The 18,484-nt window shown below is 36.9% G+C and overlaps 1 protein-coding gene across 1 annotated transcript; it reads right to left on the bottom strand.

The window, feature by feature from the left end:
• Window positions 1-3,943: 3,943 nt before the first annotated feature.
• LOC129091062 (elongation of very long chain fatty acids protein 6-like) lies at window positions 3,944-18,079 on the bottom strand. Its single transcript, XM_054598502.1, has 4 exons — window positions 17,784-18,079; window positions 13,370-13,501; window positions 10,218-10,369; window positions 3,944-8,620 (listed from the first exon to the last, which is right to left on the bottom strand). The coding sequence occupies exons 1-4, from the start codon at window positions 17,882-17,884 to the stop codon at window positions 8,190-8,192; spliced, it is 816 nt and encodes a 271-aa protein (XP_054454477.1). The 5' UTR covers window positions 17,885-18,079; the 3' UTR covers window positions 3,944-8,189.
• Between the last annotated feature and the right edge of the window lie 405 nt (window positions 18,080-18,484).

Here is an 18,484-nt window from a genome sequence, read left to right as displayed (position 1 = left end):
CTCCATCTGCAGCCTGGTTATTGTGATCCGAGGTGGAGGGAGCAGCTGGAACCAGTAACCCTAAACTCCTCCCAGTAACACAGAAGCTTTAAAGAGGCAGCTGAGTTTAGTTTAAAGACATTTTTCATTTCACTGCTGCTGTGAAAATAATATGTTTTGTCTCTTTTTACTGATTTATATGAGCTCATATGAACATGTGTGTGTGTGTGTGTGTGTGTGTGTGTGTGTGTGTGTGTGTGTGTGTGTGTGTGTGTGTGTGTGTGTGTGTGTGTGTGTGTGTGTGTGTGTGTGTGTGTGTGTGTGTGTGTGTGTGTGAAGAGTCTCTGCACTTTTGATTATTTTACTTTACAAACTGTTTTGTAATAAATATGATCAGCTGCAGATGTTGTGGAGTTTTTTTCCCCGGTTTTCCCTGTTATTTTTCCTGGAAACAGATTTCATAACCGGATTTTAGTTGAAACACTTCTGAAGTATGAGACTTTGATTCTGGTATTTTCTTTTCTTCCTCAAACAGCTCACAGTGTTTTTCCAGGAAAATGGATATGATCATGATAAAAGAAGAAAAGCAAATTCTGCTTACAATAAGTTGAATTTGTTACTATTATTATATTGGACTATTATTAATACTTCCGTCTGAAATGTAGTGAAACAGAAGTAAAAAAAAGTGGCATTAAATAGAAATACTCAAGTAAAGTACAGGTACCTCAAAATTGTATTACTTCAGCATAGAACTTGTGTAACTGTAGGTTTGATAAGTAAACATCCTCCACCATTGCTAATAGAGATTTTAGGCACTTAGTATCTTAACAGACAGATATATAAATATTAATAATAACATAATAACAGTATTTCAATAAAGCAGGAATGTGTGGACAAACATGAATAAATCCTGTCTGTTTTATTTCTGAAAAGTTTCTTATAAGTTAATTATATTTTATAATAAAAAGCAAATTTAAACACTTATTATTTCTACACAAATAAACAAACACATTAACAAAAGACAAATCCCATCAGCATAGAACTTGTGTAACTGTAGGTTTAATAAGTAAACATCCTCCACCATTGCTAATAGAGATTTTAGGCACTTAGTATCTTAACAGACATATTTATAAATATTAATGATAAAACTTTATTTCAATAAAGCAGAAAGATGTGGAGAAAAATGAAAAAAATCTGAAAAATCTGTTTTGTTACAGGTTTATTATATTTTCTGCCAAAAAGCAAATTTAAACACTTAAAATAACACACAAATAAACAAACACATTAACAAAAGACAAATCCCATCAGCATAGAACTTGTGTAACTGTAGGTTTAATAAGTAAACATCCTCCACCATTGCTAATAGAGATTTTAGGCACTTAGTATCTTAACAGACATATTTATAAATATTAATGATAAAACTTTATTTCAATAAAGCAGGAATATGTGGAGAAAAATGAAAAAATCTGAAAAATCAGTTTTATTTATGAAAAGTTTGTTTATTATATTTTCTGCCAAAAATCAAACACTTAAAATAACACACAAATAAACAAACACATTAACAAAAGACCATTCCCATCAGCTGTTATCCCTCATCCCTTGATGTAGGCCTGTGTTCTGTTTTTCCCAACAGCCCCTGAACGCAGCTTCACGTGGCTCCTCCCGTGCGTCACAGTGCAGAGGTTTCCCACAGCTGCCTCCCATTAACGAGCTTTACTGTGTTTTACTGGCCGACACTGTTACATTATGAGCTGCTGCCGGAGGAGACCATGGCAACCCACTTCCGCCACACGAGGGCGCTGCAGGCTTTAAATTTACAACACCTGGAGGCTCACCTGGAGGCTCACCTGGAGTTTTTGGTGACCGTCTTGCAGCCAACTTCATAATAATATAATAATAATAACTTTATAAAATAAATAAAATAAATAAAATAAATAAAATCAAGTGATATTGGTAAAATATAGTAAACAAATATAAGATACAATACCAAGACCAAATGAAAATGAAACAATAAAACGACGACATCACATAAAAGCCAATCTGTAAAAATGTGTTTTAAGAAGTGATTTAAAGAGATTACTGATTCTGCAAGCCTTATCTCCTCATGCAGATAGATAGTGATACAACAAGCATATTTTATTATAGTAAAAGTAGAAATGTCTTTGCTGTAACACAGAAAAGGACATTAACTCATTTTTATATTTTCATATTTGGATTTCACTTTCTAATAAGACACAAAGTCTGCAGTTATAAATCTTAGTTACAGGATCAAGAATGCCAAATGGCCACAGTGACAAATTTGACTTCCACATTAAAGCATCTGTGTTCTTCACTTATGGAAGTCGTCACTTATTGATATTAAAAGGAACTTTATTTTTTGTTGATTCTGGAGTTGCTGTTGAAACCAGTTAAAAGTTCTGCACTGTAATTTAAAGTAAAAGTATCAATGCGCTTAGCCTTTGCTGTAATACAAAGGCATACATCTAAATTATATTTAAGTACACAACTTGAGTAATAGTAATAGTACAGTGATGATTATAATATTTAACCTCATGAGATTTATCTGCAGTGAAAACACATAAACTCTCTGAAATATTAAAACCAGTCACAGAGCAGAGCTGCAGAGTCGTGACCTTAATCCTTCACGGGTCGTATCAGCTTCCTCTCAGTGCGTTCGTCCTCCAAGTCCTCTGATGTCACCGCCCACGGCTGCAGGACTGATGTGCTGTAACAGGAGGGGGTTTTTTTTACCCTCACAAGATGAATGAATATACTTTTACTGTATTCAAGGTTGTGAGTGTGGAGGACGGAGGTTATCAGAGAGACGGATTATCACTTGTGTCAAGGTTCAAGGTTTCGTGTCTTGTAAAGTATTGTGCAACGACATGTAATCCCATTTTGCTTTATGAGGAAAAAAACACACAAATCTATCTTTGGTACAGAAAAAAAGAGAAAGAGGGAAGAAGTTGTTCTGAAGTTTAATGTTACAACAGCTGATACTTCCGTGTCTCTTTCCAGACGGAAATATCCTTCATTTTTAATATCATTTGACGTCTTCGCAGGCACCTCTTGTCACCAATATCCCTGATGCTCAGTAGATATTGATGTTCAGGGAGGTTTTAATCACCCGCTGTATATCCCTCCCATGCCATCAGAGACAATTATTGATAATGAAAATTTTAATATTCTCTACTGATATTGTATAACATGACAAAAAAGTTAAAAAAAATAAAAAATGATGTGACTAAAAAGGCCATCAGTTACAAAAAGTATTAAATGAATGCAGTAGAAGAAGTATTAAGAATAAGAATCATTTACTTTACACTAAAGTAGAAATATAACATAATATAAAACTAATGTTACAAGTAAAAGTCCTGCATTCAAAATGTAGTTAAAGTAGAGAAATATTAGCAACAAAATGTACTTTAAGTATTAGAAATAAATCTACTCGTAATACAAAATGAGTTATACTGTTCTTGTATGGGTTAGCAATATATCAATAATATATATCAATAATGTATCAATATTATATCAATATCGGGACATGAGACTAGATATGGTCTTATATTTTGGAAGTTTTAAGGGCTGCATTTAAGTAAAGTGATTTTATATAATTCCTTTTCTCTACCCACTTATTCATTATATCCACATTACTGATGATTATTTATAAAAAATATATATTTTGACTCGCAATTTGACTTGAAACGTCTCAAAAATATCTAACATTCATGTTCAAACATAATTTCCATCAACATTTTACTCTTATGTGATTGTTTTGAATGGGATTTTAGGAGTTTTGATTTGACTTTTCATGGCTTTTCTGTGAAATCGTTTATTTAGCAGATTATCGGAACAAATGCTAATCATTTCACTTGCTTTAATCTCTTATAAGACTTGAATAAAATGTATTTTCCATAACATGATCACAAAGAAAACCTCCCCTCTGACACAATGAACGGAGACCTTTTAAAACCGTTATTGTGACGTATTTATTGAAACAACATTTCAACATCAAAAGCCCTTAAACTGTTATTTTTCTCCTTCGTTTGCAGTCGACAGTAGAGGAAACTTTCTGAACCTTTAATTCACAGACCAACACGTCACATCGATCCAGAACCAAATAACAGAAGCATCGTTTGGCACAAACACACATGAACCCCAAAATCATTTCAAGTTTTAAAAGGTGTTTCTGACCAGGAATCATTGCTGACGTTACAAAACACTTCACATGGTTCCTCCTCTACTTGGTCCAACAGCTGTTTAACAGTAAAACTACATGTTTAATAGTAGTGAGAAGTACTGAAACTTCATGTTGGTGGTAAAAATAATTCAGAGCCCCATTTGTGGAGTCAGCACTTCATACAGGACTCCATGATTGCAGGTCGCATCTTCAAAAAGGTGTTTTTGTGATTTCATAAATTCCACTTTCTGACCGGAGAAATTAAATATTTGCACGTTAAATCTGCGCAGATTTAAACTACGGCAAACATTTACTTTCTCCAGGCAAACAAAGGACATCATGAAATCATGAAAATACATTTGAAGATCCCAACGTGCTGCTGATTTACAGAAAAAAAACCTGACGCTACATGAGCGAATCACAGAGTAAAGTAAGAAGTGCTGAGGTCACAACTTGAAGTTCGAGCAGGAAAACTGAAAACAAAAAGTCCCTTTTTTAAAGCCACCCTGGCAGCATGTGAACGTCAGCTCCTCCACATCAAACGGACGGTAATAGTGGTTAAATTTAACGGCAGAACAATCGTCTTTACTTCATATGCTCAAGCCAAAATCCCCCCTCCATATTTTAATCAGCTACGACGACAACTAAGAGGAAATAAAACACAGAGGAAAAAAAAAAGGACGGCATGAAATTACACATAACTCTAATTAAAAACGCTCCTTTCCACGTGTTAATGTCTAATCCTTCATCTCTAAACATTTAAGAGGCAGAAACGGTGTCGTGATGAGTTTCTTCAGCAGATGTGAGAAAAATGTACAAACGGATGATAAGAGGGGAAAAGAAGAGGAAGTAAATCCTAATAAAAGTACTCTAACGTCTACCAGGTGAACTTCAGATCTGATGGAGAAAAATATCGAAAATAAATAGATTCTCATTATTTACAAACGGACACGTCATCTTGTATCGTCCTTCTTAGCAACTCATTGATGGAACGCAAATGATCACAGCAGCCCTGTTTTATTCTGTTTAATCTAAAGTTTTTTAAAGCCCACATTTTTATCTAATAAGTACAATTTAAATCTAATTATAGTTCAGTATTTACCAAATCATGTGCTGCACAGCATGGGGATCTACAGTATGTTTGGTTGGGTGTTTTCAAATAGTCTGGATTACAGCGCACAAGGAAAGACGGGAGAAAAGCTGCGTACGAGTAGAGAAGGAGTTTGATTACATAAAAGTAAAAAGGGCGACAAAACAGAAGTTGTGACAATGTGTGTGTGTATATTATATATGATATCAGATACTTATATTTGAAAAAGAAGAATGTGAGTTCATACTAAAATCAGCGGTTTCCAGAATTAAGATAAATAAGAGGGTTTAAAGGAGAAATAAAGGGCTAAGAAGGTAATATTTCCTGTTACATAAAATCATGTCATTTTCTCTACTTTTAGCGTTTATTCCAGGTGAAATACTGGATTCTCTTCGGGGGCTTTAAATCCTTTTATATCTTTCAAATGCACATCTTTTTGGTTGAACTGCTTACAGTTTCAAAACAACCACTGACTTCCAGATGACATGATTTAAACTGTCTTTGCCTTGTAATTCGGCAGTGTGGAGACCAAGTCATTGTCCCATTTTCACAGATTTGTCTTGTCAGATTTTTGGACAAGAATCAATTCCTTTAGGGGTAAAAATAAGTTATCATACATGTAATCGATTAACTCAATTTTGTTTAAAGTTACTCTTTAATTCAATGTTCAATTCTTGAGATTGGAAGCATAATATTTATTCAACTGTGTTTGTGGTTTTTTTTTAATGTATTATCCTTCATCTTAAAGTCTGTTTTAATTGACCATTTGTACGTCAGTTACTCACCCCGTTTTACCTTGAATTCGTTGTTTTTCTCTCCTGCCTCCACGGTGAATGCATTAAGACTTTTCTCTGTATTTTGATTCTCTGTTCACCGTTGAGGCGTGAGAGAAAAACAAAGTGTTCTTCAAGAATTTAAGGTCAGCAACTGTTATAAAACGGTCATTTTGTGGGTGAAGTATTCCTTTTAAAGTATTCAAACTAAATAATTAACTACTTCCTACTAGTTTCTAGTGTTTGATAATGACAGGAACATTACTACAGATACATGTGATTATTATTTATCAGTCCTGTGAAAAAAGGTTGGAGAAGAATCATAGAAACTAAGCCTCTTTTCTACAGCAAACAGAAGGACTAGTACTTCAGCAGGAGCAGACAGGTGATTTGTGGTTTGTCAGTGGGAGTGGAAGTCAGTTTTACAACAGCTAAGATTCATAAAACAGATCCACGCCTAAACAAATCCGACACAAACCCTCTGACGCATCGTGTCTTTGTACAAGCAGAGTTTTCTACGTCTGCTGCTGGTTTTAAACAACTGAAACTAAATCCCTCCTCATCATGAAGGGGGGGTAGAAGCAGACGGGGTGCCGTTCAGTGTAAGTTATCAGATGAGAAGCAGAAGGCAAAATGTGCACAGTGACGGAGTGTAAACATACTTTTTTTTGTCTCTTATAACAAAAAACCCCAGAAAGGACAAGGGGCATGATGACGTTAGCTTTAAAACAACGTGTTACACAACCAACTTCCTGGAAGTGGTTTTCTCATGGACGGCTGTCGGCTGAGGAATGTGTTCAGATTTTATCGTCTGTGCTCCAGTGGTGAAAGCAAACATGGAGATTAATTGATCGTCAGTGTTCCTCTATTTAAAGAGTGTGTCAGTTAACTGTCACCATACTCAAAGGAAAGAAAAAGGATGCTTTGTAGTTTATGAGGTTTCAGGCGTACATATTTAAAATGCTGCGTATAATATGTGAGAACTAAATATTAGAAACAACCTTCTTTCATTCAGTGCATTGTGAAGTCTTTGTTCCCTTCTGTTATTCCTAAACTCACTGTCCTGAAGGTCACACTTGTGCTAGGGCTAAAAAAAACACTTTGGGTAATTACACTTATTGTTAGCTTAGCATAAAGACTGGAAGTGGGGGGAAACAGCTAGCGCCGCTCATTAATTAACATGTTTTATGTAGTTTTTTTTCAGTCACACATGAACAGAAATATTCAAAAGACAACTTTGATTGTAGAAATATTGAAGTTCTGTTAGAGAAGTTTTTTTTCACTTTAGAATAAATCATGCGGGATGTTTCCCCCTGCTTCAAGTCTTTATGCTAAGCTAAACCAGCCTGGCTCAAGATCAATACTTAAAGCACTGATCTTTCTTTTCCCAACATGTTGAACTATTCCTTTAACAATTTTAGATCCATAAGTCCATTAAATCCATTCTTTTTTCTACTTCAGAGCTTTTAAGGATGATCACTTTTTCATGACAACAAACAAACATTTGGCCCTCATATATATTTATATATATTTTCACTGGTCAAGAGTCAAAGTCACAGAGGCGATTATATAAATGCAGTGAGGACTACGTTAGTCAAACACAAACATGTTATTCCTCAATTCCCCTGCTTAAAGGCACAGTGTGTAGGATTTGGTGGCATCTAGTGGTTTAGTTGCAGATTGCAACCAGCTAAAAATCCCTTGGCTCACTCCTTAACTCAAAAATTGAAAGTCTCTCTAGAGACAGTGTTAGGTTTGTCTTTTCTGGGCTACCGTAGAAAACATAGTGGTTCAACATGGCGGACTCCGCCTCCTAATCCCTTTGTATAACACAACAACTCCTAGTTTCAGGTTAATATACACTAATGAAAACATATTTATGTATAATATATTCTGCTAACAGACCCCCGTACACACTGTGCCTTTAAATGAAACAAACCAAACAGTACTACAGTAATAAACTGTGCTCGGTCTGAACTGGTCTCCTCTTTCCTCCCACTCTAAATCCATAAACGTATCACTGTGTCGAGCTACAGATGCCTATAAAAAGTCAAAATGATGAGACCATCAACCAGTTAGCCAGTTGTGGCTCACACATTCATGGCCCCTCCCCCTTCGCCGTTTGGTCATTTTCTACATATGGCACACTTCAATAAAACAAGACTTGCTACTCTGCCTTGGAGCCTTTGTCCCCAGAGGAGCCTTGGAGGTAGGATCTGTAGAAGAACACGGCGAACAGGACCAGGTAGCTGAGGTACATGAGGGTTCCCCACGCGATGTTGTCCATGTTGGACGGGCAGTGCACCTCGTGCATCCAGCGGTACACCAGACCCAGCACCGTCAGGCCCATCACCATCTGCAGGATCTGCGTGGCCGTGATGATCATGGCGCAGGGACGGGGAACCCGCATGCCGGCGGCCCGGGCGGCGTAGTACGTGTACATGAGGGAATGGACCACGTAGTTCATGGTCATGAACCAGCCGCCGCCCGCCACCTGGTCCTTGTAGGAGTACCAGGAGTAGAGCAGCACGGTGATGTGGTGGTACCAGTGCAGGAAGATGAGGCGCTGCTTCCGGAGGATGATGAACACCGTGTCACCTGTCACAAAACCAGCACCGATATAATGAACCGCATTCCTTTAAGATCAGCCAAAATGAGTTGGTAGTAGCTTTGGTTTTATTTTGCTTTTGATAGCCATTTAACCGGTAATGGGTTCATTTTTAAGACAAAAAAATGAATAAAAAAACGACATGAAATTTAGGAGGAGCTTTCGTTTTATTCTGGCGCTTCATTTACCGGAATAGATTTAACCGCTGGATTTCAAAGCGCTAAACACATTTAAAGGTGATGAAATGTTGTCGTTTTGTTTTTTAAATGGCTTTTATATAAAAAACTTAATCAGGTCATCGTTAAGGGGGCTCCGGTTGATCGGCCACCGTTTGTTTACTGGTGATGTTCGTTCTAAATAGTTTGAACCGGTGGTTTCTATAAGAGCCGATCAGATGACGCATCAACTCTGAATTTACACATTTAAATATTCATTTGTCTGCTTTGTTGCATGCTCTTTGATTTGAGCGACACGGCTGGTTAAAATAAACCTTTGAACGACATGCGTAACCAGTCAAAAGTATTGTCTGTATTAACCTTTGACATCTCTGATTTTAAACTGTCACAATGAACATACATAAATTATTTTGCAATAAGGGCCAACAGTTCTTTACGTTTTACCTCCAAATAAAAGTCCTTTTGTTTACAACCTGTTTGAGGATCTGAGACTCTGTGTCCAGGTCTTAAACTGTACAGAGTATATATTTCGACCAACAGGAGGATGAGGACACTCTTCCCGTCTGCAGCTGAGGAAATGCCGTCTCTATCAATCATCCTCTAATTTGATTTTCTTGCCATCTCAGCATTTGCCTCCATTTCCAAGAGCGCTCAGGTCAGTGTGTCGGACAGAGAGACAGGATTAGCGTTACTGACGGAGTGATAGCATCGCCGTAAGAAGTCTGTAACATCCCTGCTGCTCTCCATGTGTCAGAAAATCTAATATTTGTGTCAGCAAAATCATTTTGGATAATTTGTGTTTACCCATTACCTCCAGATATGTTAAAAAATATCCCTTTAAACTCCCAATAAAAAATGATTTGAAGGTCAAGAGCGTTCTAAACATATCTGGTTAATTATTGTTAAAAACAATACGTTGTTTTAGACCTCTTGGTTACATATACCTATGTTTTTAAATGCATTTAAATGCCTACATGTCGACATATAATTAAACCTGTTTAACATGAAAATATAGTAATTTAATATCTGTTAAAACAACCAAGATACAGTACCAGTCAAAAGTTTGGACACACCTTCTCATTCAACTGCTTTGAAGAATCTAAAATATAAAACATATTCTGGTTTGTTGAGCATTTGTTTGTTTACCACATAATTCCATATGTGTTCCTTCATAGTTTGGATGTCTTCAATATTAATCTACAATGTAGAAAAATAAAAAAATAAAAACCATTGAATGAGAAGGTGTGTCCAAACTTTTGACTGGTACTGTATATATATAAAAAGAAACATGAATTTTCAACCAGATTTTGCTCGATTTTAACCAAAACATCTACACGTCTTTTGACCTACAGCACAAATCCCTTCTGTCATTCAGGTTAAATACATTAAACCTGTTTGGAGGAAGACTTACCGAGCTCGGGGGCCTTGCTGAGAACGAAGGCGTAGGCCCAGAATTTGCTGACGGGGGCGCTGTAGAAACTGTTGTCACACACCGACTGCCTGAAGCCGCTGGCTGTGAGGACGTGCAGCATGTAGGATCCAGTCCTCAGCGCTCCGATGATGCTGCAGGGCGAACCAACAACATGCAAACACATCAGTACGTAGATAAAAAACTCTAGGATTACCAGTTGAACGACCCGATATTGACCCTTAAAAATGCGAGATCAATCTTCGTGTCTGTGTCCTTGAATATCTTTACACTCCGAGATCTTAACCCTCTAAACCCGCCGCCTGGGTTGAAAAGCTTCTTATCGCCAAAATTACACAATCTGTCATAGCCAGATCTTTAAAAGGCAGACATAATCATCAGATTGACATCTCTCCCATGATCCCTGAACACATCATTTGTGTCAAACACTACCGTTAGGAAAAGAACCAAATCCAAGCTTAAAATTGTGATATTTCAAGTTTTTTCACATCCAAATAAACCGTCTGCAGTAACAACATCCTGTTAAGAAACATTACATTTTTTCGCTCCTCCTATTTAGCAGCCATTTTCAGGTTACATTGTAGGATATGACTCACATTATTCCGCCTTAATTGAAGTACACAACATGATAGTTTTTTAAAGCATTCCATAACAGTTTATGCTTTTCAATACAGTTCTTTTATCGGCCTTCCACAGATTGGATGGTCTCCGTCTGGAGGCCATGTTTGAAAGAGTAAACATTGATTCAGTCAGTTCTGAATACAAAACACTCTATTTAAAATGTTGAGAAGCCTCATGAATCACAAACTCAAAAGCCCCATTTTTACAACCCTTGTTATGGTTTCTCATGAAAACACCTCTGAACCAGAGAGCTCTGCTACTGCTGCCATAAAGACGTTACTCATCCCTTTAATGTCAATAGAAACCCTCCAACAGTCCTGAAATAATAGACTGATCCAAAGATTCATGAAGGAATTCATCCGCCCAACAATATTAAGACAGAACAGAGATTAACTGTCCACTGACACTACTTTTCTCAGATCTTTCAAGCACAAACAGATAATTAGTTTCCCAATTGACTTCAAAAAGTACAAAATGGCTCAGAGGAATAAGGCTTTGATCACGGCCCGTATATAAGAAGTGGACGTAGTTGCCATGACGTCACCCATTGGTTTGAGGACAACAGTTCTGAAGCCTAGAGTTCGCCATTTATACCATTGCGATCTTGGTTTATGGCCGTCGCCATCTTTGTTTTTTGCAACCAGCAAACAGGAAGTGACCATATATGGACTGAGGAGGAGTAGAGACGCCGTATACGTCTCTGGTAGCGACCTGTCAATCAGTGTGTAGCCCCGTCCTAAATGTTCTATTTGACTCTAAATGGACCATAATTTACTAAATGAACATCATGCTGTACTGAAGAAGACTTGAAACTAGAGATTGAGACCATAAACTCATGTTTACAATGTTTACTGAGGGAATAAATCAAGAGAGAAGTAGAGTCATTTTCTCATAGACTTCTATACAACCAGAGGAGTCGCCCCCTGCTGGACAGTAGAGAGAGCATCAGCCTTCATTCAGTGGTTATTTCAACATGGATAACTAAGCGATTATTCGAGCGCTGTGACAATTCCTGTGTCCAGCGTCGTCATCAGTGCTGGTCATGTTATGTGCGTTTTCAGGTATGTATAACACTGTTTTACAAATAGTATGATGTGTATGTTAGTATGCATTTTTCAAACACAGCAATATTTCACCTTTAACAAACATTTTGCATCCTGTGATTTGAAAATGGCACTCGGCCATATTTCAATATTGTTAAATTTGGTATAATTGTGCAGCCCTACAAGTGGGTCACAATCCCCGTGTTTGGTTTTGTCATCGTTACACTTTCAGTTTAACGTAGAAGCAGATGCTTTAAAAATGAAAGTAAATGGATTTCAAGATAAACATAAATGAGATTGATATCCAGAGCATTACTATAATCTAGGTTCTCTCATCTAATGGCATGTAAATACAACGAGGCCATCTCATTCAAATGGGCCTACGTGACTAATTTAAATGCTACACAACAGAAAACTACAAAATACAAATCTGTGAATTCAAAATGCTTCATATCAACTGTAAAGGAAGCAGCACATCTGCTCACGATCAAGGAAATATCTCTAAATGTTTGGAGAGACGGTAGTCAAGTGAAGCGTGAAGATCAGTTTCCTTGTGTGAAAGTATTTAACCCTTTCCTTTTGAGTACAAAGCTCACAGCTCTAAAACCCAGAGAGGAATGTTTTGGTGACAGTTGTGTCATCTAACTGGTTTCTACATTATCTAGTAGATGGTGGCCTCCTTCAGGTAAAAGCGATGGTTATCTAATCATCCTGTTTACCCAGAAAGCCTCGTGATTCACACTCAAATCACTCATCTTTTGTTAACAGTGATTCAGAGGCAAGATCTGTTTTTGTTTGGTTTTATTTGCATTTTATGATTTATGAGGTTTTAACTATCGAGAGAAGTCACAAGAAGCTCCAAACACCTTTATTTCATTTGATGTATTGATTAGGTACTATTTAACCACTTTCATAACTGTATAGTCAAATTCTTTGTATTGTGAATATATGACAACAAAACCCCCAAAAACAACTGATAGAGGGACTGAAAGGAGGAGTAGAGGAGCGATTCATGTGGGAAAACAAAGTAGTAAACCAAAAATGACTGTGGAGATTTTCACACTGTAAAACTGATAGTAACTGACTGTGAAAGCTTAATCTTTTGTCCATCACATAGAACTTGAATAACACATCTGTCCACATGCTTTTTGAATACAAAGGGCTGTTTTTGTTGGATTGTTCTCGACCCTTTAGATCCACTGGAGGGGAAATATTAAAGATACAATTCAACACAATCTGTCTGTTATTGATCCCAATTGATTATTTATTCTACAAAAATGTCTGATTAACTGACCATTTTTCGAGAGCATTTCAGCAATCCAAGTTAAATGATTTAAAAAGAAGAAAAAAAAGCCTCAAATCCTCACATTTAAGAGGATCGCACTGGAAGACATATGGTATTTTTTCTTAATAAATTACTCAATTATTAATCACACATTACATGTCATTTGAGTCTAGACTGTGACCCACCTGAAGATGGCGAGGCTGAGTGACCACAGCACCAACGGGCGTCTCAGGTTCAGCTTCGGTCGTTCCCTCATGAAGTGCTGACCACCGAAGACGAACGCAGCATACAGGCCACAGAACATGAAGGCCTTGCTCCTGTGGACGACAAGACACACCATAAAACACACTAATCAGCACTACTGGATAAGACAAGATAAGATAATATAGCACTTTATTAATCCCAAAGGAAATTCTTGTGCCAGAGTTTAATTAAAGATTACAACAGAAGAATAATAGCAAAAGAATACAAATACAAACATATGTGAACAAAAGAATAACAATTCTTAAGTAAAAAAAATAATAATACTGTCACCATTGCAAAATAAAATAAAAAGCAACAAAAACAAGATAAACAAACATAAAATAGACTGTCTAAAACCAGTATAAGACTGACTTTAACCTGTATTAACCTGCCTTTAACCAGTATGAGACTGCCTTTAACCAGTATGAGACTGTTAAATCACTAATAGACTGTCTTAAACTAGTATAAGAGTGTCTAAAACCAGTATTAGACTGTGTTAAACCAGTATTAGACTGCCTTTAAACAGTATTAGTGTCTTAAACCAGTATTACACTACCTTAAATCAGTGTTAGACTGCCTTGAACCAGTATAAGTATGTCTTAAACCAGTATTAGACTGTGTTAAACCAGTATTACACTTTCTTAAACCCGTATTAAACTTTCTTAAATCAGTATCAGGCTGCCTTAAACCTTATAAAAAAAGAAACAAGTCCTCAAATATTATTTAACATAAAAAGTAGCCATAAAACCATTTTTTTAGTATCGAATTGTTTTATCAGAAATAACCTCCTCTAAATGCACTTTGACCTCTATCTGGTTCCAAAAAGAGGAAGCAGACGACTTCCCTGTTAAACCCTTAAATCACCTCAGACTGAACCTCTGGATGATTATACAGCTGTAGAGATGTTACATAAGGAGATGACACAATGAGGGTGAACGCACCAGACTACTGCATTTAAAAGCAAACATGACGTGATGTGACTGTCTGGTTTACTTCAGACATGAGTCTGGTTAAAAAAAAAAAAAAACATGTACATAATGTTTTAGTTTTAAAACATGTCTGTTCTTATAAGCCCATCCTGTATATCCTCATTTATAATCAAAGCAAAGGATTTCCAGAGATTAGTTGTTGACACACTGACCATTTAGACCGCTGGCTCTGAGTGATGAGGCAATTTCAACGGGAGCCACTGCCTCGCCTGGCTTATCATCAAACCAACAACCGATATTATTTTAATTAACAGGCGGCAGCAGCAAAGGTCAACTCCTCCGCTCAGAATGCTAAGCGGTGGAGAAATAGATGCACACACAGTGCACCGAAAAATATATATATATTTTTTTTAAAATATGTATTATATCTGTGAGGCTGTGTGTGTGTGTGTCTGCGGTTGTTTGGATATAAACCAGATGACTAATCCAGATTGGCACAATACATATGAGGCCCAGTAAATGCTGCTTGACCCAGTTAATGCTACGGGGGGGGGCTTCTGATGATGAATGCAGAAAAAAAAACCTGCATGAAATCAATGTTGTCAAGGATACAAACTGATATTTAAAAAAGGGCTGCAGCTAAAAATCTATATATTCTTGATTGATCTGTTGTTTTTGCTTTCAAATAAATTATTTAGTCTTTAAAAAAAAAAAAAAAAAAAAAAAAAAAAAAAAAAAAAAAAAATCACAATTTTACAGTCTAATGTTGTTTATAGACGGATTTTAGAAGAATGCATGACTGGTATTTTTTTTTTTTTAAATCTCAAATATCCCCTGAAGTACCCTATGGACTGTCTCGCCCGACGACCATTGTTGTTCCTGATCCGAATAATGCTTATATCGACTGATATTGTTAAGTATAAAAACTATATAAGGTGACATCTTTACACTGTATGTCTGACCAACAGGCAAAGACCCCTGTTCAAATTTTCCATTATTAAAATTACAAAATTGAAAAAGCATCAAATCCTGCTGAACACTTTTGGATTTTTTACTGTCGGTCCAACAAGAAATAAGCTGTTTGAAGACGTCGTATTTGGCTGAACTTCTGATGTGCATGTTTAAAGATTAAATATAATTTTATATACAAGACCACTGCAGAAAGGGGCACTTGATCTCCCACTAGAAAGGGCTAAGCTCCTCAAAGCATCCTCTGAAATTTTACTTTGTTCATTTATATTCTTCATTAAACAAGATACATTTGAATAAAAAAAATATAAATATAGTAATATTTAATGCAAAATATCCCCAGTTGACAGTCGCCTGGGTTCAACTGAATGTCATATCTTCGTGGTTACTCAACAGTGAGAGAGAGAGAGAGAGAGAGAGACAGAGAGAGACAGGGTTTGTGTGCAAAGTTGAGAGGTGACATGATCCAGGTATTAGGAAATATGTTTTCCTAATACCTGTTTTGTTTGTCTTCAGATGGACAAACAGGTTGTTTCTTTTTTTTTTTTTTTTTTACTGGATAAAAGCAACAGCAGTCGGTTGAGATCAGACACTAATTCAGTCTAAAGAGTCATCTCCATCATTAACAGTTTTTCACCCTGAGGTGTAATCTTAATAATCGCTCAGGGCTCGACAATAAGTTTTGCAATCTTGCCCCGGGGCAGATAAAATGCCTCATCGGGCTAATACATCTAGCAATTTACTGGCATGGTCTCAGGAAACAGGAGTTTAGTTGGGTGGGGTTAGAGGATATGGGCGAGACACAACATTCAATTACTTAAATAAAGATTAAAAATGGTATTCCTGGTTATTTGATAACCGCTAACAGATAAAACAATTTGTACAGGTCAGGGTTAACGGTAATGTTGTGTCACTTGTCTAAGCTGGTCAGAAATCCTCTTGTGCAAAGTATAATCTATATTTAAAGTAAATAAATCCGAACAAGGATACGTTGTGTCATAGATGGAAACAACTTTAACCTTGACCCCTGCCGCCTGTGCTGAAGCCATCAATCATTTTACATTTTTCTTTAAAAAGTGTATCCGTTATTAAAATAATTGCGGATTTATATTCTGCATTCCAACCCCTGTGCAATATAAAAACCTCTTTATACTTTTTGTTTCTTAGATGGATATTTTATTACTACTAATGTTTTGTTATTAGATTTATTGGATTATATTTTATGCGTGTGTTTTTTTATTATCTCTGTTTATTTTCTTTCTTTTCACACGATTGTACTTGTATAACCGGAGCAACGATAAACATCATGAATCTGCCGATCATTAGGATTATTGAGGCAGATGTAGATATCGTTAATAACATATCGGGACAGTTTAACTTTTTAAACAGAGCCCATAACTATACATTTTTGACAAGTTTTCCTTCAATTTGACCAGAGCGAGAAATGCACTGGCATGGACTTATAAAAGTGAATGTAAATGGCAAAAAAAATATATATTTGGCATGTCTGTTCTTCCATTTATCATCCGTCATTTATTGGCTGATTAATACGACAAAATGATACACCTGCAATGAGATAACATCGGCCGATATACTGATCTGACTCCAGTTGCCACTACCGTTTATAGACTATTTGATTGATAGAAAATGATCAACAGATTATCGATAATCAACAAAGAATAACATGTTTTTCCTCCTCAAAGTAGGACATAGTTTCTGCAATTGTGTGAAAAATGTTAAAGCTATACTCTTAGGTATAAAAGGAGGAAGTGAGGAGGAAGAGGAGGAGTAGATACTATTAACAGTGAAGTACTGCAACCCCTCAGACGCTGAATTGATCCATGAGGCTGCTGTCTGGAGGTACAAGTGTTCGCCTTCAGAGCAAAGCTGCACGAGGACTCAGCAGAAAGAAAATGCTGAAGCAGGTCAAAGTCATTCACACAAAGCTTTTCCTGCATCTTTTTTTTTTACGTTTTGTGCACAATATGGAGCTCCAGGCCAGTGAGGAAGAGCAGCAAGAGCAGGAAGAGGAAGGATGTGAGCTGCATGACAGCTTACTCTCCTCTGTCACAGAAACACAGCTGTATTTTGGTTTCAGTCTTGCACACAAAAATGCAGTCTTACTAGGTGTCCCTGTTGCTGGGTGATGGAGCACTCCCTCTGTACATTTTACAGCACAATGAGGCTGTTTATGCAAGCAGTGATGCAACATTTTAGCATTCAAAATGACAACATATTTTAGATTGCATGCACAGTCTTTTTTTTTTTTTTTGCATGTATTAAAATAGCATTTAATCATTAAAAAAAATAAAAAAATTCACATTTAATGCAATCCACAGTCTGACCAATGGGACGTAGCATGCAGTATTGTCTCCCATCCTCAAGGGCGTTTGAATTAAAAGCGTGCAAATGTTAATTTAATCATTTTTTTAAAGCTGATTTTCTCATGCATACACACCAGTTCTCCTGCATCCATTCCAGGGCTCGTGTCTCGTCGAACAGCCGCTCGAAGTCGTACTCCGCCGGCGGGGAGTTGAGCTCAGACGCGTTCATTTTCATTTTCCTCCTTTCCTTCCGCTCAGACGTGCAGACTTTCTGCAGGATTTGGCCGCAGGGAGGCTGGTTTTGTTGGATGAATGTGACCGCGCCGAACCGGCCTTCTGATGGGCTTCAGCCTGAGTGCAGCCGCTTTATCTCCTCCAGCTGATATTAGCTGGGTTGTCACCGGTTGGAGTGCGGGGCGACGGGAGGATGCGGTACCACCGGACGCGCTTCCTCTACCGCCTCTCACGCAGCCGTCCGGCCAGCTACAATGTAGCGAAGACAATCCGGCTGGGACTTTCAAAATAAAAAGATATGACGCAGCAAACGCTTAACAATATATTTTAGTGTTAAGGTAATTACATTGGCTCAGATAAGGGACAATTAGATTCATTCTATTTTTTTTAATTTTATCTTATTTTTGCATTTTCCTACTTAGCACTACAGCAATTTTCCTTAAACATAAAGTTATATTTAATCTTAATTTACAGTACCAGTCAAAAGTTTGGAAACACCTTCTCATTCAATGGTTTTTCTTTATTTTTTTTATTTTTTTTATACATTGCAGATTAATATTGAAGACATCCAAACTATGAAGGAACACATATGGAATTATGT

The sequence above is a fragment of the Anoplopoma fimbria genome, chromosome 5 (genome assembly GCF_027596085.1).
Source record: "Anoplopoma fimbria isolate UVic2021 breed Golden Eagle Sablefish chromosome 5, Afim_UVic_2022, whole genome shotgun sequence".
Taxonomy (NCBI): domain Eukaryota; kingdom Metazoa; phylum Chordata; class Actinopteri; order Perciformes; family Anoplopomatidae; genus Anoplopoma; species Anoplopoma fimbria.
The sequence above is the reverse complement of the archived record's forward strand: the minus strand, read 5'-3'. Positions and strand labels throughout refer to the sequence as shown.

What these genes read in the sequence shown, in the direction of transcription:
- LOC129091062 (XM_054598502.1), bottom strand. Translation starts at nt 17,884, where the DNA reads ATGAAAATGAACGCGTCTGAGCTCAACTCCCCGCCGGCGGAGTACGAC. An exon ending in CTCAGCCTCGCCATCTTCAG is followed by an intron (nt 10,370 to 13,369) that starts GTGGGTCACAGT and finishes TTCGCCCTGCAG; the next exon opens with CATCATCGGAGCGCTGAGGA. An exon ending in CAGCAAGGCCCCCGAGCTCG is followed by an intron (nt 8,621 to 10,217) that starts GTAAGTCTTCCT and finishes GTTTTGTGACAG; the next exon opens with GTGACACGGTGTTCATCATC.